This window comes from Oncorhynchus mykiss, chromosome 26 (genome assembly GCF_013265735.2).
Source record: "Oncorhynchus mykiss isolate Arlee chromosome 26, USDA_OmykA_1.1, whole genome shotgun sequence".
Taxonomy (NCBI): domain Eukaryota; kingdom Metazoa; phylum Chordata; class Actinopteri; order Salmoniformes; family Salmonidae; genus Oncorhynchus; species Oncorhynchus mykiss.
The window spans coordinates 2,679,460-2,705,727 of record NC_048590.1 but is presented as its reverse complement, the minus strand read 5'-3'; the positions used below and the strand labels follow the sequence as shown (position 1 = coordinate 2,705,727).

Here is a 26,268-nt window from a genome sequence, read left to right as displayed (position 1 = left end):
GTGCTGAGATACATCAAACGTTATCCAGCTAGCTAGCTAGCCAAACCGGACAAGTCAACCTGCCGTCAGTGCTGAGATACATCAAACGTTATCCAGCTAGCTAGCTAGCCAAACCGGACAAGACAACCTGCCGTCAGTGCTGAGATACATCAAACGTTAGCCAGGTAGCTAGCTAGCCAAACCGGACAAGTCAACCTGCCGTCAGTGCTGAGATACATCAAACGTTAGCCAGGTGGCTAGCTAGCCAAACCGGACAAGTCAACCTGCCGTCAGTGCTGAGATACATCAAACGTTAGCCAGGTGGCTAGCTAGCCAAACCCTGACAAGTCAACCTGACGTCAGTGCTGAGATACATCAAACGTTAGCCAGGTAGCTAGCTAGCCAAACCGGACAAGTCAACATGCCGTCAGTGCTGAGATACATCAAACGTTAGCCAGGTAGCTAGCTAGCCAAACCGGACAAGTCAACCTGCCGTCAGTGCTGAGATACATCAAACGTTAGCCAGGTAGCTAGCTAGCCAAACCGGACAAGTCAACCTGCCGTCAGTGCTGAGATACATCAAACGTTAGCCAGGTAGCTAGCTAGCCAAACCCGGACAAGTCATCCTGCCGTCAGTGCTGAGATACATCAAACGTTAGCCAGGTAGCTAGCTAGCCAAACCCGGACAAGTCATCCTGCCGTCAGTGCTGAGATACATCAAACGTTAGCCAGGTGGCTAGCTAGCCAAACCCGACAAGTCAACCTGCCGTCAGTCCTGAGATACATCAAACGTTAGCCAGGTAGCTAGCTAGCCAAACCGGACAAGTCAACCTGCCGTCAGTGCTGAGATACATCAAACGTTATCCAGCTAGCTAGCTAGCCACAGTGCTGAGATACATCAAACGTTAGCCAGGTAGCTAGCTAGCCAAACCGGACAAGTCAACATGCCGTCAGTGCTGAGATACATCAAACGTTAGCCAGGTGGCTAGCTAGCCAAACCCGACAAGTCAACCTGCCGTCAGTCCTGAGATACATCAAACGTTAGCCAGGTAGCTAGCTAGCCAAACCGGACAAGACAACCTGCCGTCAGTGCTGAGATACATCAAACGTTAGCCAGGTAGCTAGCTAGCCAAACCCGGACAAGTCATCCTGCCGTCAGTGCTGAGATACATCAAACGTTAGCCAGGTAGCTAGCTAGCCAAACCCGGACAAGTCATCCTGCCGTCAGTGCTGAGATACATCAAACGTTAGCCAGGTGGCTAGCTAGCCAAACCCGACAAGTCAACCTGCCGTCAGTGCTGAGATACATCAAACGTTAGCCAGGTAGCTAGCTAGCCAAACCGGACAAGTCAACCTGCCGTCAGTGCTGAGATACATCAAACGTTAGCCAGGTAGCTAGCTAGCCAACCCGAACAAGTCAACCTGCCGTCAGTGCTGAGATACATCAAACGTTAGCCAGGTAGCTAGCTAGCCAAACCGGACAAGTCAACCTGCCGTCAGTGCTGAGATACATCAAACGTTAGCCAGGTAGCTAGCTAGCCAAACCGGACAAGTCAACCTGCCGTCAGTGCTGAGATACATCAAACGTTAGCCAGGTAGCTAGCTAGCCAAACCGGACAAGTCAACCTGCCGTCAGTGCTGAGATACATCAAACGTTAGCCAGGTAGCTAGCTAGCCAAACTGGACAAGTCAACCTGCCGTCAGTGCTGAGATACATCAAACGTTAGCCAGGTAGCTAGCTAGCCAAACCGGACAAGTCAACCTGCCGTCAGTGCTGAGATACATCAAACGTTAGCCAGGTAGCTAGCTAGCCAAACCGGACAAGTCAACCTGCCGTCAGTGCTGAGATACATCAAACGTTAGCCAGGTAGCTAGCTAGCCAAACCGAACAAGTCAACCTGCTTTCAGTCCTGAGATACATCAAACGTTAGCCAGGTAGCTAGCTAGCCAAACCGGACAAGTCAACCTGCCGTCAGTGCTGAGATACATCAAACGTTAGCCAGGTAGCTAGCTAGCCAAACCGGACAAGTCAACCTGCCGTCAGTGCTGAGATACATCAAACGTTAGCCAGGTAGCTAGCTAGCCAAACCCGGACAAGTCAACCTGCCATCAGTGCTGAGATACATCAAACGTTAGCCAGGTAGCTAGCTAGCCAAACCCGGACAAGTCAACCTGCCGTCAGTGCTGAGATACATCAAACGTTAGCCAGGTAGCTAGCTAGCCAAACCGGACAAGTCAACCTGCCGTCAGTGCTGAGATACGTCAAACGTTAGCCAGGTAGCTAGCTAGCCAAACCGGACAAGTCATCCTGCCGTCAGTGCTGAGATACATCAAACGTTAGCCAGGTAGCTAGCTAGCCAAACCGGACAAGTCAACCTGCCGTCAGTGCTGAGATACATCAAACGTTAGCCAGGTAGCTAGCTAGCCAAACCCGGACAAGTCATCCTGTCGTCAGTGCTGAGATACATCAAACGTTAGCCAGGTAGCTAGCTAGCCAAACCGGACAAGTCATCCTGCTGTCAGTCCTGCAACTCCTGTAAAAACAACCGGATATATCCAATCAAATCAATGACTTATCAAAAACAAAATCAATCAAAAAAATGTCCAACTTTCCAGAACTCTCTGTTTAGGCTGCTTTACGGCGCCATGGCAACCACGTGCTGCTGTGAGTGTCTTACCGGAGATGACTAAAGTTGTCTGTGCTTAGTTATCTGTCTGTCTGTCTCTCGGTCTTTGTATAGTTGTCTTCCATGTGGTTGAACAGTGTGTCTGTGTGTCTCTGTTACTGACGGTGGTGTTTCAGAGAGTGGAACAGCTAACCAGTCACTGTGAGGACGCTGTCAACCTTCTGCAGAGTACCATCACAGGTCTGGAGTCTACTGTCCTGCCAGCTACCGCTGAGGTAACTACCGTGTTAATATAGTCTGTAGTCTACTGTCCTGCCAGCTACCGCTGAGGTAACTACCATGTTAATATAGTCTGTAGTCTACTGTCCTGCCAGCTACCGCTGAGGTAACTACCATGTTAATATAGTCTGTAGTCAGTCTACTGTCCTGCCAGCTACCGCTGAGGTAACTACCGTGTTAATATAGTCTGTAGTCTACTGTCCTGCCAGCTACCGCTGAGGTAACTACCATGTTAATATAGTCTGTAGTCAGTCTACTGTCCTGCCAGCTACCGCTGAGGTAACTACCATGTTAATATAGTCTGTAGTCAGTCTACTGTCCTGCCAGCTACCGCTGAGGTAACTACCATGTTAATATAGTCTGTAGTCAGTCTACTGTCCTGCCAGCTACCGCTGAGGTAACTACCATGTTAATATAGTCTGTAGTCTACTGTCCTGCCAGCTACTGCTGAGGTAACTACCATGTTAATATAGTCTGTAGTCTACTGTCCTGCCAGCTACCGCTGAGGTAACTACCATGTTAATATAGTCTGTAGTCTACTGTCCTGCCAGCTACCGCTGAGGTAACTACCATGTTAATATAGTCTGTAGTCTACTGTCCTGCCAGCTACCGCTGAGGTAACTACCATGTTAATATAGTCTGTAGTCAGTCTACTGTCCTGCCAGCTACCGCTGAGGTAACTACCATGTTAATATAGTCTGTAGTCTACTGTCCTGCCAGCTACTGCTGAGGTAACTACCATGTTAATATAGTCTGTAGTCTACTGTCCTGCCAGCTACCGCTGAGGTAACTACCATGTTAATATAGTCTGTAGTCAACTGTCCTGCCAGCTACCGCTGAGGTAACTACCATGTTAATATACATTAGTCTGTAGTCTACTGTCCTGCCAGCTACCGCTGAGGTAACTACCGTGTTAATATAGTATGTAGTCTACTGTCCTGCCAGCTACCGCTGAGGTAACTACCATGTTAATATAGTCTGTAGTCAGTCTACTGTCCTGCCAGCTACCGCTGAGGTAACTACCATGTTAATATAGTCTGTATTCTACTGTCCTGCCAGCTACTGCTGAGGTAACTACCATGTTAAACTTCTTGAATCTACTTGAGACGCACATGTCCCAAGTAGGCACCTGGAAATGCAAATGCGCTACGCTAAATGCTAAATGTACTCGTTAAAACTCAAACCTTGATCAAAATTCACAAGCAGGGTATTAAATTAAAGCTACACTCGTTGTGAACCTAGCCAGCAAGTCAGATTTTTAAAATGCTTTTCGGCGAAAGCATCAGAAGCTATTATCTGATAGCATGCACCCCCCAAAATGCCAGCTCGACACGTAAACAACAGATTTTGCGATAGACGGCGCTACCCAAAACGCAGAAATAAAATATAAAACATTCATTACCTTAGACGAGCTTCTTTCTTGGCACTCCTATATGCCCCATAAACATCACTATTGGGTCTTTTTTTCGTTTAAATCGGTCCATATATACCCAAAATAGCTTTGTATTGAAGTAGTGTCATTCAGAAAAATTCATCGTTTTTAAACGCTGCGTAATTTTTTAAAATTAAAAAAGTCGACGATAAACTTTCACAAAACACTTCGAAATCCTTTTGTAATCCAACTTTAGGTATTAGTAAACGTTTATAATCTATCAAAACGATTACAGGGCGATGTCTCTTCAATAGGTCCTCACTTCAAAAACAATGCAATCTGATCTCTCCTTGAACTGCATCCGGGTGAAGACTGGAAAACTTGGGGTCAGACAGATGGATTTTCCAACAATTAATTCGATTGAAAATTAGTACAATGGCGCCATCGTGCGGAATTTGTATGAAGTGCAGGCAAATTTCCATTAAATTCTGTTCTCCTTTAACAACTGGTGGAAGTGACTTATGGAAATTATTTTTTGCTTTCAGAGAGCAGTTTTTCTTGCGTTTTTCAATGAAACACACGCTCTGTTATAGTCACAGCCGTGATTTAACCAGTTTTATAAACTTCAGAGTGTTTTCTATCCACACATACTAATCATATGCATATACTATATTCCTGGCATGAGTAGCAGGACGCTGAAAAGTTGCGCGATTTTTAACAGAATTTTCAAAAAAGGTGGGGGTAGATTTAACAGGTTAATATAGTCTGTAGTCTACTGTCCTGCCAGCTACCGCTGAGGTAACTACCATGTTAATATAGTCTGTAGTCAACTGTCCTGCCAGCTACCGCTGAGGTAACTACCATGTTAATATACATTAGTCTGTAGTCTACTGTCCTGCCAGCTACCGCTGAGGTAACTACCGTGTTAATATAGTATGTAGTCTACTGTCCTGCCAGCTACCGCTGAGGTAACTACCATGTTAATATAGTCTGTAGTCTGCTGTCCTGCCAGCTACTGCTGAGGTAACTACCATGTTAATATACATTAGTCTGTAGTCTACTGTCCTGCCAGCTACCGCTGAGGTAACTACCGTGTTAATATAGTCTGTAGTCTACTGTCCTGCCAGCTACCGCTGAGGTAACTACCATGTTAATATAGTCTGTAGTCTACTGTCCTGCCAGCTACCGCTGAGGTAACTACCATGTTAATATAGTCTGTAGTCAACTGTCCTGCCAGCTACCGCTGAGGTAACTACCATGTTAATATACATTAGTCTGTAGTCTACTGTCCTGCCAGCTACCGCTGAGGTAACTACCGTGTTAATATAGTATGTAGTCTACTGTCCTGCCAGCTACCGCTGAGGTAACTACCATGTTAATATAGTCTGTAGTCTGCTGTCCTGCCAGCTACTGCTGAGGTAACTACCATGTTAATATACATTAGTCTGTAGTCTACTGTCCTGCCAGCTACCGCTGAGGTAACTACCGTGTTAATATAGTCTGTAGTCTACTGTCCTGCCAGCTACCGCTGAGGTAACTACCATGTTAATATAGTCTGTAGTCTACTGTCCTGCCAGCTACCGCTGAGGTAACTACCATGTTAATATACATTAGTCAGGACAGGAAATGGAGTGGTCTGGTAGAGTTGAATTTCAGGACAGGAAATGGAGTGGTCAGGTAGAGTTGAATATGAAGTGGTCAGGTAGAGTTGAATTACAGGACAGGAAGTGGAGTGGTCTGGTAGCGTTGAATTACAGGACAGGAAGTGGAGTGGTCTGGTAGAGTTGAATTACAGGACAGGAAGTGGAGTGGTCAGGTAGAGTTGAATTACAGGACAGGAAATGGATTGGTCAGGTAGAGTTGAATTAGAGGACAGGAAATGGAGTGGTCTGGTAGAGTTGAATTTCAGGACAGGAAATGGATTGGTCAGGTAGAGTTGAATATGAAGTGGTCAGGTAGAGTTGAATTACAGGACAGGAAGTGGAGTGGTCTGGTTGAGTTGAATTGCAGGACAGGAAGTGGAGTGGTCTGGTAGAGTTGAATTACAGGACAGGAAGTGGAGTGGTCAGGTAGAGTTGAATTACAGGACAGGAAGTGGAGTGGTCAGGTAGAGTTGAATTAGAGGACAGGAAATGGAGTGGTCTGGTAGAGTTGAATTTCAGGACAGGAAATGGAGTGGTCTGGTAGAGTTGAATATGGAGTGGTCTTGTAGTGTTGAATTACAGGACAGGAGATGTTTAGGAAGGGTGTTTGGTGTATGTGGAAGAGTTTAGAAAACACATTAATTGACTTGTGGTGCAACACGTGTATAAAACACTAACTCTCCCCCCCCCCCCCCACCCCCCAGGAGGCCCAGGTGTTACTTGCCAGGTACAGGGGTGTGATGTGCACCGTCCTGGAGGACAGCCGATTGGCTAGATTACAGCTGGAGGGCGGAGCCGTCCTGTCCCGCCTCCGTAAAGAGGAAACCAGTGTCAGCCTCAGAGACGACTACAGGTAATGATTCGGTCGTTAACGCTGCGATATGGAACCTTTCTGGGCGACCCGACTAGATTCACATAGCAATATGAGTTATAGATCTGTCATTCTCATTGAAAGTCTTAAGACGTGTTATATCTGTTCTATGTGTTCTATTCCTGTGCTTCCCGTTCTTAAGTTTAGTATTTTGTGTATTTTACTGTCGGTTTTGTTCACCAGCTTCAAAACAGCTGAAAATATAATATTTTTGGGTTATTAGAAATATATTTCACTGCGGTTTAGATGGTACAATGACTCTCTACGCTGGACTGGTTTGTTTTGTTACATAAACTGAAGTTAGGGGAACTATTAGGATTTTATCAACCAGGAAATGACGGAGCGATTTCTGCACATTGCACCTTTATAGATACTCTTGTATCCACAGCAACTTGACACATGAATACAGCCCAGCACCATTCTCCAACCAACGCTCTCTCCTCTCCTCTCCTCTCCTCTCCTCTCCTCTCCTCTCCTCTCCTCTCCTCTCCTCTCCTCTCCCCTCCTCTCCCCTCCTCTCCTCTCCTCTCCTCTCCTCTCCTCTCCTCTCCTCTCCTCTCCTCTATATTCTTCCTCATCCCCTTAGTCCAACCTCCCTCTCCTCCATTTCCCCTCTTTCTCCTCCTCCATTTTCTCTCTCTCCTCTCCTCTCCTCCATTTCCCTCTCTCCTCTCCTCCATTTCCCCTCTCTTCTCTCCTCTCCTCCCCTTCTCTCCTCGTTTGTTTGTCAGTATAAGTGGTCCAATGCATCTCCATCTGGATCTAGGGGTTCACTGGGACAGAGAACTGCTGAGGAATGCTCCAATTCATTGTTATTTATATGTTGAAGAGGGTGGGGCTCAAGCTGCATCCCTGTCTAGTGCCCTCGTCAATTCATTGATATATATATGTTGAAGAGGGTGGGGCTCAAGCTGCATCCCTGTCTCATCCTACGGCCCTGTGGGAAGAAATGTATGTGCTTTTTTTTTGCCTATTTTAACCGCACACTTGTTGTTTGTGTACAAAGGATTTTATAATGGCATATGTTTTTTCCCCCAACACCACTTTCTATCAATTTGTATAGAAGACCCTCATATCAAATTGAGTTGAAGGCTTTTTTGAAATCAACAAAGCATGAGAAGACTTAGGCTTTGGTTTGTTTGTTTCTCATTTAGGCTGTGCAGGGTGAATACGTGGTCTGTCGTATGGTAATTTGGTAAAAGCCAATTTGACATTTGCTCAGTACATTGTTTTCACTGAGGAAATGTACGAGTCTGCTGTTAATGATAATGCAGAGGATTTTCCCAAGGTTGCTGTTGACGCATATCTCTCTCGCTCTGTGTGTCTCTCTCGCTCTCTCTCTGTGTCTCTCTCTCCACTCCTGTCTCTAATCTAAGTTGTCTGGTCTTTATTAGAGCTCTAGTGAATATTGTTCTGTTGTATAAATGTCTCCTGTTGTCTTAACTTGTTGTAACTCCCATCCCGTGAACGGGATCGTTGTCATCATCTGACACTAATTAGCATAACGCAACGGACATAAATATTACTAGAAAATATTCCTATTCATGAAAATCACAAGTGAAATATATTGAAACACAACTTAACCTTTTGTTAATCCTTTTTTCCAAAAATATTATTTTTGTAGGCGAAATTGCTCCGTTTGTTCTTCACGTTTGGCTGAGAAATCGACCGGAAATTGCAGTCACGACAACGGCGAAAAATATTCCAAATTAGCTCCATAATATCGACAGAAACATGGCAAACGTTGTTTCTAATCAATTGTGTTTTTCAAATATCTATTCGATAATATATCCACCGGGACAATTGGTTTTTCAGTAGGAGCGAGAGGAAAAATGGCTACCTCTGGATTTTACGGGAGAATCACTCTGAGAGCCGTCAGGTGACCATGTAGCCGCTTACGTTTATTCTTCAACAGAAAGGCGTGAAACTACGTCTAAAGGCGTCAGTCAGCCAGTAGTAGTACGTTTATATACCTTGGGGAATACGGAGAAAGAGTAATCTGGTTGATAGCCCATTCACTGCTCAATAGGGACACATTGGAACGCAGCGCTTTCAAAAGATGAGGCACTTCCGGATTGGATTTTTCTCAGGCTTTCAGCTGCAACATCAGTTCTGTTATACTCACAGACAATATTTTTACAGTTTTGGAAACGTTAGAGTGTTTTCTATCCCAAGCTGTCCCAATTATACGCATATTCTAGCATCCTGTCCTGACAAAATATCCCGTTTACTTTGGGAATGTTATTTTTCCAAAAATGAAAATACTGCCCCCTAGTCACAACAGGTTAATGTCTCCTGTTGTCTTAATTTCTCCTGTTGTCTTAATGTGTCCTGTTGTCTTAATGTCTCCTGTTATGTCTTCATGTCTCCTGTTGTCTTCATGTCTCCTGTTGTCTTCATGTCTCCTGTTGTCTTCATGTCTCCTGTTGTCTTCATGTCTCCTGTTGTCTTCATGTCTCCTGTTATGTCTTCATGTCTCCTGTATGTCTTCATGTCTCCTGTTGTCTTCATGTCTCCTGTTGTCTTCATGTCTCCTGTTGTCTTCATGTCTCCTGTTGTCTTAATGTCTCCTGTTGTCTTAATGTCTCCTGTTATGTCTACACCCATAGGCAGTCATTAGGGACCCAGCCTGTGTCTGTTGTCACCAGCTAGCAGGGCTTCCCCCTGCTTTTATGTCATGATGTGATTCAGTCTACTTCCTTCCTGTGACTAACCCCTCTCCTGATCCCTCTCTGTCACCCCAGGCTCTGCCCGCCACACCCCTCCCATTGCTCAGGAATGTACTCTCCCTACCTGCTCCTGACTAGAGGGCATTTCCAACTCACTCAGGGGGGTTCACTAGAGGGGGGTTCCCTCTAGTTCCTAACTTCTGGGGCTTTGCAGAGAAATGCTGTTGATTTGTGTATTTTTCCTGTGCTGGTGGGGTTGGCCCAGTCAGAGAAATGATTTGTGTGTATGTTGTGTCAGCTGAAGGAGAAGTGGAGACATGACAACAGAAAGACTTGTTCTGGTTCTGGTTCTGGTCAGCTGAAGGAGAATCTTTGGGGTCATATTGTTCCTGTATAGCTGCAGTAACACCACTCTGTGTGTCAGTATGGGGTCGTATTGTTCCTGTAGCTGCAGTAACACCACTCTGTGTGTCAGTATGGGGCTGCAGTAACACCACTCTGTGTGTCAGTATGGGGATGCAGTAACACCACTCTGTGTGTCAGTATGGGGCTGCAGTAACACCACTCTGTGTGTCAGTATGGAGATGCAGTAACACCTCTCTGTGTGTCAGTATGGAGCTGCAGTAACACCACTCTGTGTGTCAGTATGGAGCTGCAGTAACACCACTCTGTGTGTCAGTATGGGGCTGCAGTAACACCACTCTGTGTGTCAGTATGGAGATGCAGTAACACCACTCTGTGTGTCAGTATGGAGATGCAGTAACACCACTCTGTGTGTCAGTATGGGGCTGCAGTAACACCACTCTGTGTGTCAGTATGGAGATGCAGTAACACCACTCTGTGTGTCAGTATGGAGCTGCAGTAACACCACTCTGTGTGTCAGTATGGGGCTGCAGTAACACCACTCTGTGTGTCAGTATGGAGATGCAGTAACACCACTCTGTGTTTCAGTATGGAGCTGCAGTAACACCACTCTGTGTGTCAGTATGGGGCTGCAGTAACACCACTCTGTGTGTCAGTATGGAGCTGCAGTAACACCACTCTGTGTGTCAGTATGGGGCTGCAGTAACACCACTCTGTGTGTCAGTATGGAGCTGCAGTAACACCACTCTGTGTGTCAGTATGGGGCTGCAGTAACACCACTCTGTGTGTCAGTATGGGGCTGCAGTAACACCACTCTGTGTGTCAGTATGGAGCTGCAGTAACACCACTCTGTGTGTCAGTATGGAGCTGCAGTAACACCACTCTGTGTGTCAGTATGGAGTTGCAGTAACACCACTCTGTGTGTCAGTATGGAGCTGCAGTAACACCACTCTGTGTGTCAGTATGGAGATGCAGTAACACCACTCTGTGTGTCAGTATGGGGCTGCAGTAACACCACTCTGTGTGTCAGTATGGAGATGCAGTAACACCACTCTGTGTGTCAGTATGGGGCTGCAGTAACACCACTCTGTGTGTCAGTATGGAGCTGCAGTAACACCACTCTGTGTGTCAGTATGGAGCTGCAGTAACACCACTCTGTGTGTCAGTATGGAGTTGCAGTAACACCACTCTGTGTGTCAGTATGGAGCTGCAGTAACACCACTCTGTGTGTCAGTATGGAGATGCAGTAACACCACTCTGTGTGTCAGTATGGAGCTGCAGTAACACCACTATGTGTGTCAGTATGGAGCTGCAGTAACACCACTCTGTGTGTCAGTATGGAGCTGCAGTAACACCACTCTGTGTGTCAGTATGGAGCTGCAGTAACACCACTCTGTGTGTCAGTATGGGGTCGTATTGTTCCTGTAGCTTTTGTTACCTGGTACTTCCTGTATATAGCCATGTTGTTTCCTGGTACTTCCTCTATATAGCCATGTTGTTTATTGGTACTTCCTGTATATAGCCATGTTATTACCTGGTACTTCCTGTATATAGCCATGTTGTTACCTGGTACTTCCTGTATATAGCCATGTTATTACCTGGTACTTCCTGTATATAGCCATATTGTTACCTGGTACTTCCTGTATATAGCCATGTTATTTTCTGGTACTTCCTGTATATGGCCACGTTATTACCTGGTACTCCGTGTATATAGCCATGTTATTACCTGGTACTTCCTGTATATAGCCATGTTATTACCTGGTACTCCCTGTATATAGTCAAATTATCATTGTGTATTTATTCCTCGTTTTATATCTCATCGTTCTCTCTGCGTTGTTGGGAAGGGCCGTCAGTCAGCGTTTCACAACAGTGTCTACAACCTGTTGTCTACCAGGCAGGTCACAAATACAACCTGTTGTCTACCAGGCAGGTCACAAATACAACCTGTTGTCTACCAGGCAGGTCACCAATACAACCTGTTGTCTACCAGGCAGGTCACAAATACAACCTGTTGTCTACCAGGCAGGTCACCAATACAACCTGTTGTCTACCAGGCAGGTCACAAATACAACCTGTTGTCTACCAGGCAGGTCACAAATACAACCTGTTGTCTACCAGGCAGGTCACAAATACAACCTGTTGTCTACCAGGCAGGTCACCAATACAACCTGTTGTCTACCAGGCAGGTCACAAATACAACCTGTTGTCTACCAGGCAGGTCACAAATACAACCTGTTGTCTACCAGGCAGGTCACCAATACAACCTGTTGTCTACCAGGCAGGTCACAAATACAACCTGTTGTCTACCAGGCAGGTCACCAATACAACCTGTTGTCTACCAGGCAGGTCACCAATACAACCTGTTGTCTACCAGGCAGGTCACCAATACAACCTGTTGTCTACCAGGCAGGTCACCAATACAACCTGTTGTCTACCAGGCAGGTCACCAATACAACCTGTTGTCTACCAGGCAGGTCACAAATACAACCTGTTGTCTACCAGGCAGGTCACCAATACAACCTGTTGTCTACCAGGCAGGTCACCAATACAACCTGTTGTCTACCAGGCAGGTCACAAATACAACCTGTTGTCTACCAGGCAGGTCACAAATACAACCTGTTGTCTACCAGGCAGGTCACCAATACAACCTGTTGTCTACCAGGCAGGTCACCAATACAACCTGTTGTCTACCAGGCAGGTCACAAATACAACCTGTTGTCTACCAGGCAGGTCACCAATACAACCTGTTGTCTACCAGGCAGGTCACCAATACAACCTGTTGTCTACCAGGCAGGTCACAAATACAACCTGTTGTCTACCAGGCAGGTCACCAATACAACCTGTTGTCTACCAGGCAGGTCACAAATACAACCTGTTGTCTACCAGGCAGGTCACCAATACAACCTGTTGTCTACCAGGCAGGTCACAAATACAACCTGTTGTCTACCAGGCAGGTCACCAATACAACCTGTTGTCTACCAGGCAGGTCACCAATACAACCTGTTGTCTACCAGGCAGGTCACCAATACAACCTGTTGTCTACCAGGCAGGTCACAAATACAACCTGTTGTCTACCAGGCAGGTCACCAATACAACCTGTTGTCTACCAGGCAGGTCACCAATACAACCTGTTGTCTACCAGGCAGGTCACAAATACAACCTGTTGTCTACCAGGCAGGTCACCAATACAACCTGTTGTCTACCAGGCAGGTCACCAATACAATTCGAATATGTTGGTCCTTTATGAGAGAGGTGCTGACAGGGTGACACAGCCTCAATGCTAGTATCTCACACACTCACACACACACACACACACGCGCACAAACGCACGCACGCACGCACACACGCACACACACACAGACACGCACACACACACACACACACACACACACACACACACACACACACAGACACACACACACACACATACAGACATGTGTCACTCCTCTCCAACCTGGTGAAATATAGAGTCTATTGTTTATCTACTGTAGGTCTGTGTTATAATACTGGCATTGTAGTCAAGGTCATCTCTACGACTCTCAGTGATCTCCATATGAAGCTTCTCTCTGTCCTATAAGGCCCCAGGTCGTAGCTGAGGAGACACACAGAGATCCAGACTCATTCTGTACCGTTGATCTCCTACTGAGGAGACACACAGAGATCCAGACTCATTCTGAACCGTTGATCTCCTACTGAGGAGACACACAGAGATCCAGACTCATTCTGAACCGTTGATCCCCTACTGAGGAGACACACAGAGATCCAGACTCATTCTGAACCGTTGATCCCCTACTGAGGAGACACACAGAGGTCCAGACTCATTCTGAACCGTTGATCCCCTACTGAGGAGACACACAGAGATCCAGACTCATTCTGAACCGTTGATCCCCTACTGAGGAGAAACACAGAGATCCAGACTCATTCTGAACCGTTGATCCTCTGCTGAGGAGACACACAGAGATCCAGACCGTTGATCCCCTACTGAGGAGACACACAGAGATCCAGACTCATTCTGAACCGTTGATCCCCTACTGAGGAGACACACAGAGATCCAGACTCATTCTGAACCGTTGATCCCCTACTGAGGAGACACACAGAGATCCAGACCGTTGATCCCCTACTGAGGAGACACACAGAGATCCAGACTCATTCTGAACCGTTGATCCCCTACTGAGGAGAAACACAGAGATCCAGACTCATTCTGAACCGTTGATCCCCTACTGAGGAGACACACAGAGATCCAGACTCATTCTGAACCGTGGATCCCCTACTGAGGAGACACACAGAGATCCAGACTCATTCTGAACCGTTGATCCTCTGCTGAGGAGACACACAGAGATCCAGACCGTTGATCCCCTACTGAGGAGACACACAGAGATCCAGACCGTTGATCCCCTACTGAGGAGACACACAGAGATCCAGACCGTTGATCCCCTACTGAGGAGACACACAGAGATCCAGACTCATTCTGAACCGTTGATCCCCTACTGAGGAGAAACACAGAGATCCAGACTCATTCTGAACCGTTGATCCCCTACTGAGGAGACACACAGAGATCCAGACTCATTCTGAACCGTTGATCCCCTACTGAGGAGACACACAGAGATCCAGACTCATTCAGTACAGTTGATCCTTCATCAGCAGACTGACGGGACCACTCACTGTGGGTGTTTCTGCACCTTGCATTGTTCACAGCCTCCTTTTGAGGCTGTGAACAACTCCCTCCCCCCCTCCCTGGCCCAGCCTATCAGATCCCACAGCCAAACCTAACCCCACTGTCTGTCTGTCTGAGTTGTGACAGTTCAGGAAGATGCCTTCCTAACCCCGTCCTTCCCTCTTCCTGGACAAAGCGATAGTGATTGACAGCCTGGTCCAGTCGGCATGCCGCCAGACATTAGCATGACAGCAGAACCCCTGCCGGCCAGCCTGTTGCTAGGGCAGCACCACACTGGTTCTACCGTTGCTGGGGCAACATGACAGTCAAGGCATTCTACACCAATTCAGTCTAACTGGGACGACTGCTGAAACACTATGATAGTTGGTTTGATTTGATCATTTTTGTAGTGTGTTGTGTGTGTCCTGTCTCTGTAAGCAGGGGGCAGACATGGTGTGTGTTGTGTGTCCTGTCTCTGTCAGCAGGGGGCAGACATGGTGTGTGTCCTGTCTCTGTCAGCAGGGGGCAGACATGGTGTGTGTTGTGTGTCCTGTCTCTGTCAGCAGGGGGCAGACATGGTGTGTGTGTGTCCTGTCTCTGTCAGCAGGGGGCAGACATGGTGTGTGTGTGTCCTCTCTCTGTCAGCAGGGGGCAGACATGGTGTGTGTGTGTCCTGTCTCAGTCAGCAGGGGGCAGACATGGTGTGTGTTGTGTGTGTCCTCTCTCTGTCAGCAGGGGGCAGACATGGTGTGTGTTGTGTGTGTCCTGTCTCTGTCAGCAGGGGGCAGACATGGTGTGTGTGTGTCCTGTCTCTGTCAGCAGGGGGCAGACATGGTGTGTGTTGTGTGTGTCCTGTCTCTGTCAGCAGGGGGCAGACATGGTGTGTGTTGTGTGTCCTGTCTCTGTCAGCAGGGGGCAGACATGGTGTGTGTTGTGTGTGTCCTGTCTCTGTCAGCAGGGGGCAGACATGGTGTGTGTTGTGTGTCCTGTCTCTGTCAGTAGGGGGCAGACATGGTGTGTGTTGTGTGTCCTGTCTCTGTCAGCAGGGGGCAGACATGGTGTGTGTCCTGTCTCTGTCAGCAGGGGGCAGACATGGTGTGTGTTGTGTGTCCTGTCTCTGTCAGTAGGGGGCAGACATGGTGTGTGTTGTGTGTGTCCTGTCTCTGTCAGCTGGGGGCAGACATGGTGTGTGTTGTGTGTCCTGTCTCTGTCAGCAGGGGGCAGACATGGTGTGTGTTGTGTGTGTCCTGTCTCTGTCAGCAGGGGGCAGACATGGTGTGTGTGTCCTATCTCTGTCAGCAGGGGGCAGACATGGTGTGTGTGTCCTGTCTCTGTCAGCAGGGGGCAGACATGGTGTGTGTTGTGTGTGTCCTGTCTCTGTCGGCAGGGGGCAGACATCGTTCAGGGGAACTGGGTTAACTGCCTTGTTCAGGGGTACTGTGGGTTAACTGCCTTGTTCAGGGGAACAGTGGGTTAACTGCCTTGTTCAGGGGTACTGTGGGTTAACTGCCTTGTTCAGGGGAACAGTGGGTTAACTGCCTTGTTCAGGGGAACAGTGGGTTAACTGCCTTGTTCAGGGGAACAGTGGGTTAACTGCCTTGTTCAGGGGAACAGTGGGTTAACTGCCTTGTTCAGGGGAACAGTGGGTTAACTGCCTCGTTCAGGGGAACAGTGGGTTAACTGCCTTGTTCAGGGGGAACAGTGGGTTAACTGCCTTGTTCAGGGGTACTGTGGGTTAACTGCCTTGTTTAGGGGAACACTGGGTTAACTGCCTCGTTCAGAGGAACAGTGGGTTAACTGCCTTGTTCAGGGGAACAGTGGGTTAACTGCCTTGTTCAGGGGAACAGTGGGTTAACTGCCTTGTTCAGGGGAACAGTGGGTTAACTGCCTCGTTCAGGGGAACAGTGGGTTAACTGCCTTGTTCAGGGGGAACAGTGGGTTAACTGCCTTGTTCAGGGGTACTGTGGGTTAACTGCCTTGTTTAGGGGAACACTGGGTTAACTGCCTTGTTCAGGGGAACAGTGGGTTAACTGCCTTGTTCAGGGGAACAGTGGGTTAACTGCCTTGTTCAGGGGAACAGTGGGTTAACTGCCTTGTTCAGGGGAACAGTGGGTTAACTGCCTTGTTCAGGGGAACAGTGGGTTAACTGCCTTGTTCAGGGGAACAGTGGGTTAACTGCCTTGTTCAGGGGAACAGTGGGTTAACTGCCTCGTTCAGAGGAACAGTGGGTTAACTGCCTTGTTCAGGGTAACAGTGGGTTAACTGCCTTGTTCAGGGTAACATTGGGTTAACTGCCTTGTTCAGGGGAACAGTGGGTTAACTGCCTTGTTCAGGGGCAGAATGACAGATTTTTACCTAGACTACCTGCTGGTTACTAGTCCAACACTCTAACCACTAGGCTACCTGCTGGTTACTAGTCCAACACTCTAACCACTAGTCTACCTGCTGGTTACTGGCCCAACACTCTAACCACTAGGCTACCTGCTGGTTACTGACCCAACACTCTAACCACTAGTCTACCTGCTGGTTACTAACCAACACTCTAACCACTAGACTACCTGCTGGTTACTAGTCCAACACTCTAACCACTAGACTACCTGCTGGTTACTAGTCCAACACTCTAACCACTAGGCTACCTGCTGGTTACTAGTCCAACACTCTAACCACTAGTCTACCTGCTGGTTACTGGCCCAACACTCTAACCACTAGGCTACCTGCTGGTTACTAGTCCAACACTCTAACCACTAGTCTACCTGCTGGTTACTAGTCCAACACTCTAACCACTAGGCTACCTGCTGGTTACTAGTCCAACACTCTAACCACTAGGCTACCTTCTGGTTACTAGTCCAACACTCTAACCACTAGTCTACCTGCTGGTTACTAGTCCAACACTCTAACCACTAGTCTACCTGCCGTCCCTCCACTCTAACCACTAGTCTACCTGCCGCCCCTCCACTCTAACCACTAGTCTACGCTGCCGCCCTCCACTCTAACCACTAGACTACCTGCCAACCCTCCACTCTAACCACTAGTCTACCTGCCGCCCCTCCACTCTAACCACTAGTCTACCTGCCGCCCCTCCACTCTAACCACTAGTCTACCTGCCGCCCCTCCACTCTAACCACTAGTCTACCTGCCGCCCCTCCACTCTAACCACTAGTCTACCTGCCGCCCCTCCACTCTAACCACTAGTCTACCTGCCGCCCCTCCACTCTAACCACTAGGCTACCCTGCCGCCCCTCCACTCTAACCACTAGTCTACCTGCCGCCCCTCCACTCTAAACACTAGTCTACCTGCCGCCCCTCCACTCTAACCACTAGTCTACCTGCCGCCCCTCCACTCTAACCACTAGTCTACCTGCCGTCCCTCCACTCTAACCACTAGGCTACCTGCCGCCCCTCCACTCTAACCACTAGTCTACCTGCTTGGGCTAACTGTTGTGTGTGTGTGTTGAGCTAACTGTTGTGTGTGTGTGTTGGTCTAACTGTTGTGTGTGAGTTGGTCTAACTGTTGTGTGTGTGTGTTGGTCTAACTGTAGGGGAAACAGAGTATGGCAGTACTGTATAACGTGAGGACAATGCAGTGTACTGTAATACTGGACTACAGTAGAGCTAGCTAGGGGCTATGATGTCATGTTGTAGTCATCGACCTGGGCTTCATCCCAGGCTTCCCTCACAATGTACTCAGTCAGTGTCTGCTGCTGGAGCCCTGAGCTAATGCTTCTTTAACGACACACACACACACACACACACACACACACACACACACACACACACACACACACACACACACACACACACAACCACACACACACACACACACGCACGCACGCAGATAGATAGATAGACACGGTAGAGTACAAACACACACACACACACACACACACAACGGACAAGGAAGCAGATAGATAGATAGACACGGTAGAGTACACACACATACACACACACACACACACACACACACACACACACACACTCTCTGCTCTGTCACTCAAACCAGCTCATCCAATCAAATCTATATCTCTCATTCCTCAACTCAATCAACACATCCACCCCATGTCAATCAATTCAACTGGTGATCCAATGAGATGTCAGCCTGCTCTGTCAGTCCATGTCAGTGATGACCACAGTGTACAGTAGTACCACAGACTGGCTCTGACTAGCATCAACTAAAGACAGCACACACGAGGGGGGGAATATTTACTTTTCCTCAGAGAGGAACGGTCAACAGTACACTCACATCTTTCTTCTACAGTTAAAAATCAGAAGTTTGATTTTGGTGTAAGATAGTCCTCTGAGTCAAGCGAGTCTTTTCTAGCTGTCGTCTGAGTCAAGAGAGTCTTTCCTAGCTGTCGTCTTGAGTCAAGAGAGTCTTTCCTAGCTGTCGTCTTGAGTCAAGAGAGTCTTTCCTAGCTGTCGTCTTGAGTCAAGAGAGTCTTTCCTAGCTGTCGTCTGAGTCAAGAGAGTTTTTCCTAGCTGTCGTCTGAGTCAAGAGAGTCTTTCCTAGCTGTCCTCTGAGTCAAGCGAGTCTTTCCCAGCTGTCGTCTGAGTCAAGAGAGTCTTTCCTAGCTGTCGTCTGAGTCAAGAGAGTCTTTCCCAGCTGTCGTCTGAGTCAAGAGAGTCTTTCCTAGCTGTCGTCTGAGTCAAGAGAGTCTTTCCTAGCTGTCGTCTGAGTCAAGAGAGTCTTTCTTAGCTGTCGTCCGAGTCAAGAGAGTCTTTCCTAGCTGTCGCCTGAGTCAAGAGAGTCTTTCCTAGCTGTCGTCTGAGTCAAGAGAGTCTTTCCTAGCTGTCGCCTGAGTCAAGAGAGTCTTTCCTAGCTGTCGTCTGAGTCAAGAGAGTCTCTCCTAGCTGTCGTCTGAGTCAAGAGAGTCTTTCCTAGCTGTCGTCTGAGTCAAGAGAGTCTCTCCTAGCTGTCGTCTGAGTCAAGAGAGTCTTTCCTAGCTGTCGTCTGAGTCAAGAGAGTCTCTCCTAGCTGTCGTCTGAGTCAAGAGAGTCTCTCCTAGCTGAAAGTGTCTTGTTTCTACTGTGCAAGGAAACGTTGTATTGGACTGAGGAACTACTGTACTGTCTTCTAAAGGAGTCTGCCTCTATCTGTCCTGCTGGAAGTCTAAAGGACTGTCTCTCTCTCTGTGTGTCCCTCCAGAGATGCCGTAGAGAAGTCTAAAGGAGTCTGCCTCTATCTGTCCTGCTGGAAGTCTATAGGACTGTCTCTCTCTCTGTGTGTCCCTCCAGAGATGCCGTAGAGAAGTCTAAAGGACTGTCTCTCTCTCTCTGTGTCCCTCCAGAGATGCCGTAGAGAAGTCTAAAGGAGCTTGCCTCTATCTGTCCTGCTGGAAGTCTAAAGGACTGTCTCTCTCTCTGTGTGTCCCTCCAGAGATGCCGTAGAGGTTGTGGCTGGTCTGTACGATCAGGTGGATGAGCTGGTTCACAAGCTGGTGATGCTGTCCAACCAACGCACTCAGGAACTGGACTTTATCATGGAGTTCAAGAGTCTGGAGCAGGGATTCAAGGAGGTGAGAGGGGCTGGGTGTTAGTGCTGGGGTATAGGGTATAGGGCTGGGGTATAGGGTATAGGGCTGGGGTATAGGGCTGGGGTATAGGGCTGGGGTATAGGGCTGAGGTATAGGGCTGGGGTATAGGGCTAGGGTATAGGACTGGGGTATAGGGCTGGGTGTTAGGGCTGGGTGTTAGGGCTGGGGTATAGGGCTGGGGTATAGGGCTGGGTGTTAGGGCTGGGGTATAGGACTGGGGTATAGGGCTGGGGTATAGGGCTGGGTGTTAGGGCTGGGGTATAGGGCTGGGTGTTAGGGCTGGGGTATAGGGCTGGGGTGAGGGCTGGGGCTAGTGATAGGGGTTGGGGCTTGTGAAAGGGGTTGGGGCTAGTGATAGGGGTTGGGGCTAGTGATAGGGGCTGGTTATAGGGATAGGGGCTGGTTATAGGGATAGGGGCTGGTTATAGGGATAGGGGGATGGGGATAAGGGCTGGTTATAGGGATAGGGGCTGGTTATAGGGATAGGGGGATGGGGATATGGATAGGGGGATGGGGATAGGGATAATGGGCTGGGGATAGGGATAGGGGCTGGTTATAGGGATAGGGGCTGGTTATAGGGATAGGGGGCTGGTTATAGGGATAGGGGGCTGGGGATTGGGGGGGGTATAGGGATAGGGGCTGGTTATAGGGATAGGGGCTGGTTATAGGGTTAGGGGGCTGGGGATAGGGGCTGGTTATAGGGATAGGGGGCTGGGGATAGGGGCTGGTTATAGGGATAGGGGCTGGGAATAGGGATAGTGGCTGGGAATAGGGATAGGGGCTGGGAATAGGGGATAGGGGCTGGTTATAGGGATGGGGGCTGGTTATAGGGATAGTGGCTGGGAATAGGGATAGGGGGCTGGGAATAGGGATAGGGGGCTGGGAATAGGGGCTGGTTATAGGGGATAGGGGGCTGGTTATAGGGGATAGGGGCTGGTTATAGGGATAGGGGCTGGGTATAGGGGATATGGGGCTGGTTATTGGGATAGGGGCTGGTTATAGGGGATAGGGGCTGGTTATAGGGATAGGGGCTGGTTATAGGGATAGGGGGCTGGGGATAGGGATAGGGGGATGGGGATAGGGGGGGTTATAGGGATAGGGGCTGGTTATAGGGATAGGGGCTGGTTATAGGGATAGGGGCTGGTTATAGGGGATAGGGGCTGGTTATAGGGATAGGGGCTGGTTATAGGGATAGGGGGATGGGGATAGGGGCTGGTTATAGGGATAAGGGGATGGGGATAGGGATAGGTGCTGGTTATAGGGGATAGGGGCTGGTTATAGGGATAGGGGCTGGTTATGGGGATAGGGGCTGGTTATAGGGATAGGGGGATGGGGATAGGGGCTGGTTATAGGGATAGGGGCTGGTTATAGGGATAGGGGGACGGGGATAGGGGGATGGGGATAGGGATAATGGGCTGGGGATAGGGATAAAGGGCTGGGGATAGGGATAGGGGGCTGGTTATAGGGATAGGGGCTGGTTATAGGGATAGGGGCTGGTTATAGGGGATAGGGGCTGGTTATAGGGGATAGGGGCTGGTTATAGGGATGGGGGCTGGTTATAGGGATAGGGGGATGGGGATAGGGGCTTGTTATAGGGATAGGGGCTGGTTATAGGGATAGGGGCTGGTTATAGGGATAGGGGGATAGGGATAGGGATAGGTGCTGGTTATAGGGATAATGGGCTGGGGATAGGGATAGGGGCTGGTTATAGGGATAGGGGCTGGTTATAGGGATAGGGGGCTGGGGATAGGGATAGGGGGCTGGTTATAGGGATAGGGGCTGGTTATAGGGATAGGGGGCTGGGGATAGGGATAGGGGGCTGGGGATAGGGGGGGTTATAGGGATAGGGGCTGGTTATAGGGATAGGGGCTGGTTATAGGGATAGGAGGCTGGGGATAGGGATAGGGGGCTGGTTATAGGGATATGGGCTGGTTATAGGGATAGGGGGCTGTGGATAGGGATAGGGGGCTGGGGATAGGGATAGGGGGCTGGTTATAGGGATAGGGGGCTGGGGATAGGGATAGGGGGCTGGGGATAGGGGCTGGTTATAGGGATAGGGGCTGGTTATAGGGATAGGGGCTGGTTATAGGGATAGGGGGATGGGGATAGGGGCTGGTTATAGGGATAGGGGCTGGTTATAGGGATAGGGGCTGGGGATAGGGGCTGGTTATAGGGATAGGGGCTGGTTATAGGAATAGGGGGCTGGTTATAGGGGCTGGTTATAGGGATAGGGGGCTGGTGATAGGGATAGGGGCTGGTTATAGGGATAGGGGCTGGTTATAGGGATAGGGGGCTGGTTATAGGGGCTGGTTATAGGGATAGGGGGCTGGTGATAGGGGCTGGTTATAGGGATAGGGGCTGGTTATAGGGGCTGGTTATAGGGATAGGAGGCTGGTGATAGGGGCTGGTTATAGGGATAGGGGCTGGTTATAGGGATAGGGGGCTGGTTATAGGGGCTGGTTATAGGGATAGGGGCTGGGGATAGGGATAGGGGCTGGTTATAGGGATAGGGGGCTGGTTATAGGGGCTGGTTATAGGGATAGGGGGCTGGTGATAGGGGCTGGTTATAGGGATAGGGGCTGGTTATAGGGATAGGGGGCTGGTTATAGGGGCTGGTTATAGGGATAGGGGCTGGGGATAGGGATAGGGGCTGGTTATAGGGATAGGGGGCTGGTTATAGGGGCTGGTTATAGGGATAGGGGGCTGGTGATAGGGGCTGTTTATAGGGGCTGGTTATAGGGGATAGCGGCTTGTTATAGGGGCTGGGGATATGGGCTGGTTATAGGGGATAGCGGCTGGTTATAGGGATAGGGGCTGGTTATAGGGATAGGGGCTGGTTATAGGGATAGGGGGCTGGTTATAGGGGCTGGTTATAGGGATAGGGGCTGGGGATAGGGATAGGGGCTGGTTATAGGGATAGGGGGCTGGTTATAGGGGCTGGTTATAGGGATAGGGGGCTGGTGATAGGGGCTGTTTATAGGGGCTGGTTATAGGGGATAGCGGCTTGTTATAGGGGCTGGGGATATGGGCTGGTTATAGGGGATAGCGGCTGGTCATAGGGATAGGGGCTGGTTATAGGGATAGGGGCTGGTTATAGGGATAGGGGCTGGTGATAGGGGCTGTTTATAGGGGCTGGGGATAGTGGATAGCGGCTGGTTATAGGGGCTGGGTTATAGGGGCTGGGACTCTGAATCGAGCAGGAACTGGAGTTTATCATGGTTCAGGAGCCTGGAGAGGGAGTCAAGGAGGTACATAACATCTTATAACTCAGCTATGATGCATTATAGCAGAGTCTTCCAAATTAGGGGTCCTGATATGAAAATGGGTTCATAGACCCGGGGTATCAAATCAAATCAAATCAAATGTATTGGTCACATACACGTGGTTAGCAGATGTTAATGCGAGTGTAGCGAAATGCTTGTGCTTCTAGTTCCGACAATGCAGTAATAACAAGTAATCTAACTAACAATTTCAAAACTACTGTCTTGTACACAGTGTAAGGGGATAAAGAATATGTACATAAGGATATATGAATGAGTGATGGTACAGAGCAGCATAGGCAAGATACAGTAGATGGTATCGAGTACAGTATATACATATGAGATGAGTATGTAAACAAAGTGGCATAGTTAAAGTGGCTAGTGATACATGTATTACATAAGGATGCAGTCGATGATATAGAGTACAGTATATACGTAGACATATGAGATGAATAATGTAGGGTAAGTAACATTATATAAGGTAGCATTGTTTAAAGTGGCTAGTGATATATTTTACATCATTTCCCATCAATTCCCATTATTAAAGTGGCTGGAGTTGAGTCAGTGTCAGTGCGTTGGCAGCAGCCACTCAATGTTAGTGGTGGCTGTTTAACAGTCTGATGGCCTTGAGATAGAAGCTGTTTTTCAGTCTCTCGGGAGGTTATAGTAAACAGAGAGATTTCTGTTTTCTTCCTACACGTGGCTCTATCTTGTTTAAAATCAAATAACATTTTATTGGTCAGATACACATGGTTAGCAGATGTTATTGTGTAGTGAAATGCTATGTGCTTCTTGCTCCGACAGTGCAGTAATATCTAACAATTTCCACAACATATACCCCAAAATACACGTAAATCTAAGTAGGAATGAGTTAAAACTTTATACATATGGACTAGTGATGTCAGAGCGGACTAGTGATGTCAGAAAACCAGTATATACATATGGACTAGTGATGTCAGAGCGGAACGGACTAAGATACAGTAGAATAGTATTGAAAACCAGTATATACATATGAGATGAGTAATGCATAGACTAAGATACAGTAGAATAGTATAGAATACAGTATATACATATGGACTAGTGATGTCAGAAAACCAGTATATACATATGGACTAGTGATGTCAGAGCGGACTAGTGATGTCAGAAAACCAGTATATACATACGGCTTAAAGGTGCAATGTGTAGAAATCGCTCTGTCATTTCCTGGTTGATAAAATCCTAATAGTTCCCCTAACTTCAGTTTCTGTGACAAAACAAACCAGTCCAGTGTAGAGAGTCATTGTACCATCTAAACCGCTGTGGAATATATTTCTAATAACTCTGACTCACTCCAACATCTTCTGACTCACTCCAACATCTTCTGACTCACTCCAACATCTTCTAACTCACTCCAACATCTTCTAACTCACTCCAACATCTTCTGACTCACTCCAACATCCTCTGACTCACTCCAACATCTTCTAACTCACTCCAACATCTTCTGACTCACTCCAACATCATCTGACTCACTCCAGCATCTTCTGACTCACACCAGCATCTTCTGACTCACTCCAGCATCTTCTGACTCACTCCAACATCTTCTGACTCACTCCCACATCTTCTGACTCACTCCATCATCTTCTGACTCACTCCATCATCTTCTGACTCACTCCAACATCTTCCGACTCACTCCAACATCTTCTGACTCACACCAACATCATCTGACTCACACCAACATCTTCTGACTCACTCCAACCTCTTCTAACTCACTCCAACATCCCTCCAACATCATCTGACTCACTCCAACATCTTCTGACATAAGAACAGTCCCAAAATAAATATTTGTTATCAATAGATATTTTAAATCTGTGTATAATAAAGGTAGGAGAGAGTCGTCTGAGAACGCTTGGAGAGCTGGAGGATTCTAGTAGAGGGAATAGTAACATATTGACCTTTGTGTGTGTGTGTGTGTGCAGGTGAGTGACTGGATTGAGGAGGTTGGAGAGAGTCGTCTGAGAACGCTCGGAGAGCTGGAGGATTCTCTGGAGCAGCTGCACAGGAAACAGACCCTCTTCAGAGACTTCTACACTGCTGCCTACGTAGGTACCTCCGACTGTCTGACTGTCTGACTGACTGGCTGACTGGCTGACTGGCTGACTGACTGACTGACTGGCTGGCTGGCCGACTGACTGACTGACTTGACTGGCTGTCTGACTGGCTGACTGGCCGACTGACTGACTGACTGGCTGGCTGACTGACTGGCTGGCTGGCTGACTGTTTGACTGACTGACTGGCTGGCTGGCTGACTGACTGGCTATCTCTCTCTCCTTCTACACTGCTGCTTACGTAGGTACCTCTGACTGACTGACTGACTGACTGACTGACTGACTCTGACTGACTCTCTGACTGACTGACTGACTGACTGACTCTCTGACTGGCTGGCTGACTGCCTGGCTGACTGACTGACTGACTGACTGACTGTCTGACTGATTGACTGACTGTCTGACTGACTGGCTGTCTGACTGACTGACTGACTTTCTGACTGATTGAATGACTGGCTGGCTGACTGTCTGACTGATTGACTGACTGTCTGACTGTCTGACTGACTGGCTGACTGACTGTTTGACTGATTGTCTGACTGTCTGACTGACTGACTGACTGTCTGACTGATTGACTGACTGTCTGACTGATTGACTGACTGACTGGCTGTCTGACTGACTGACTGACTGACTGTCTGACTGACTGGCTGTCTGACTGACTGGCTGACTGACTGGCTGTCTGACTGACTGACTGACTGACTGACTTTCTGACTGATTGACTGACTGGCTGGCTGACTGACTGACTGTCTGACTGATTGACTGACTGACTGGCTGTCTGACTGACTGACTGACTGACTGACTGTCTGACTGACTGGCTGTCTGACTGACTGGCTGACTGACTGGCTGTCTGACTGACTGACTGACTGACTGACTTTCTGACTGATTGACTGTCTGACTGACTGACTGACTGACATCCACGGTTACATGTCATGAGCCAGTATC

The 26,268-nt window shown here is 48.4% G+C and overlaps 1 protein-coding gene across 1 annotated transcript in view; it reads left to right on the top strand.

Moving 5' to 3' along the window:
- Window positions 1-26,268, top strand: part of LOC110519438 — a 197,020-nt gene that overhangs the window by 80,755 nt on the left and 89,997 nt on the right. The window contains exons 13-16 of the mRNA XM_036964548.1: window positions 2,783-2,881; window positions 6,605-6,753; window positions 19,832-19,970; window positions 25,204-25,326. Coding sequence (XP_036820443.1) covers window positions 2,783-2,881; window positions 6,605-6,753; window positions 19,832-19,970; window positions 25,204-25,326 — 510 coding nt within the window. The remainder of the gene's footprint in view (window positions 1-2,782; window positions 2,882-6,604; window positions 6,754-19,831; window positions 19,971-25,203; window positions 25,327-26,268) is intronic.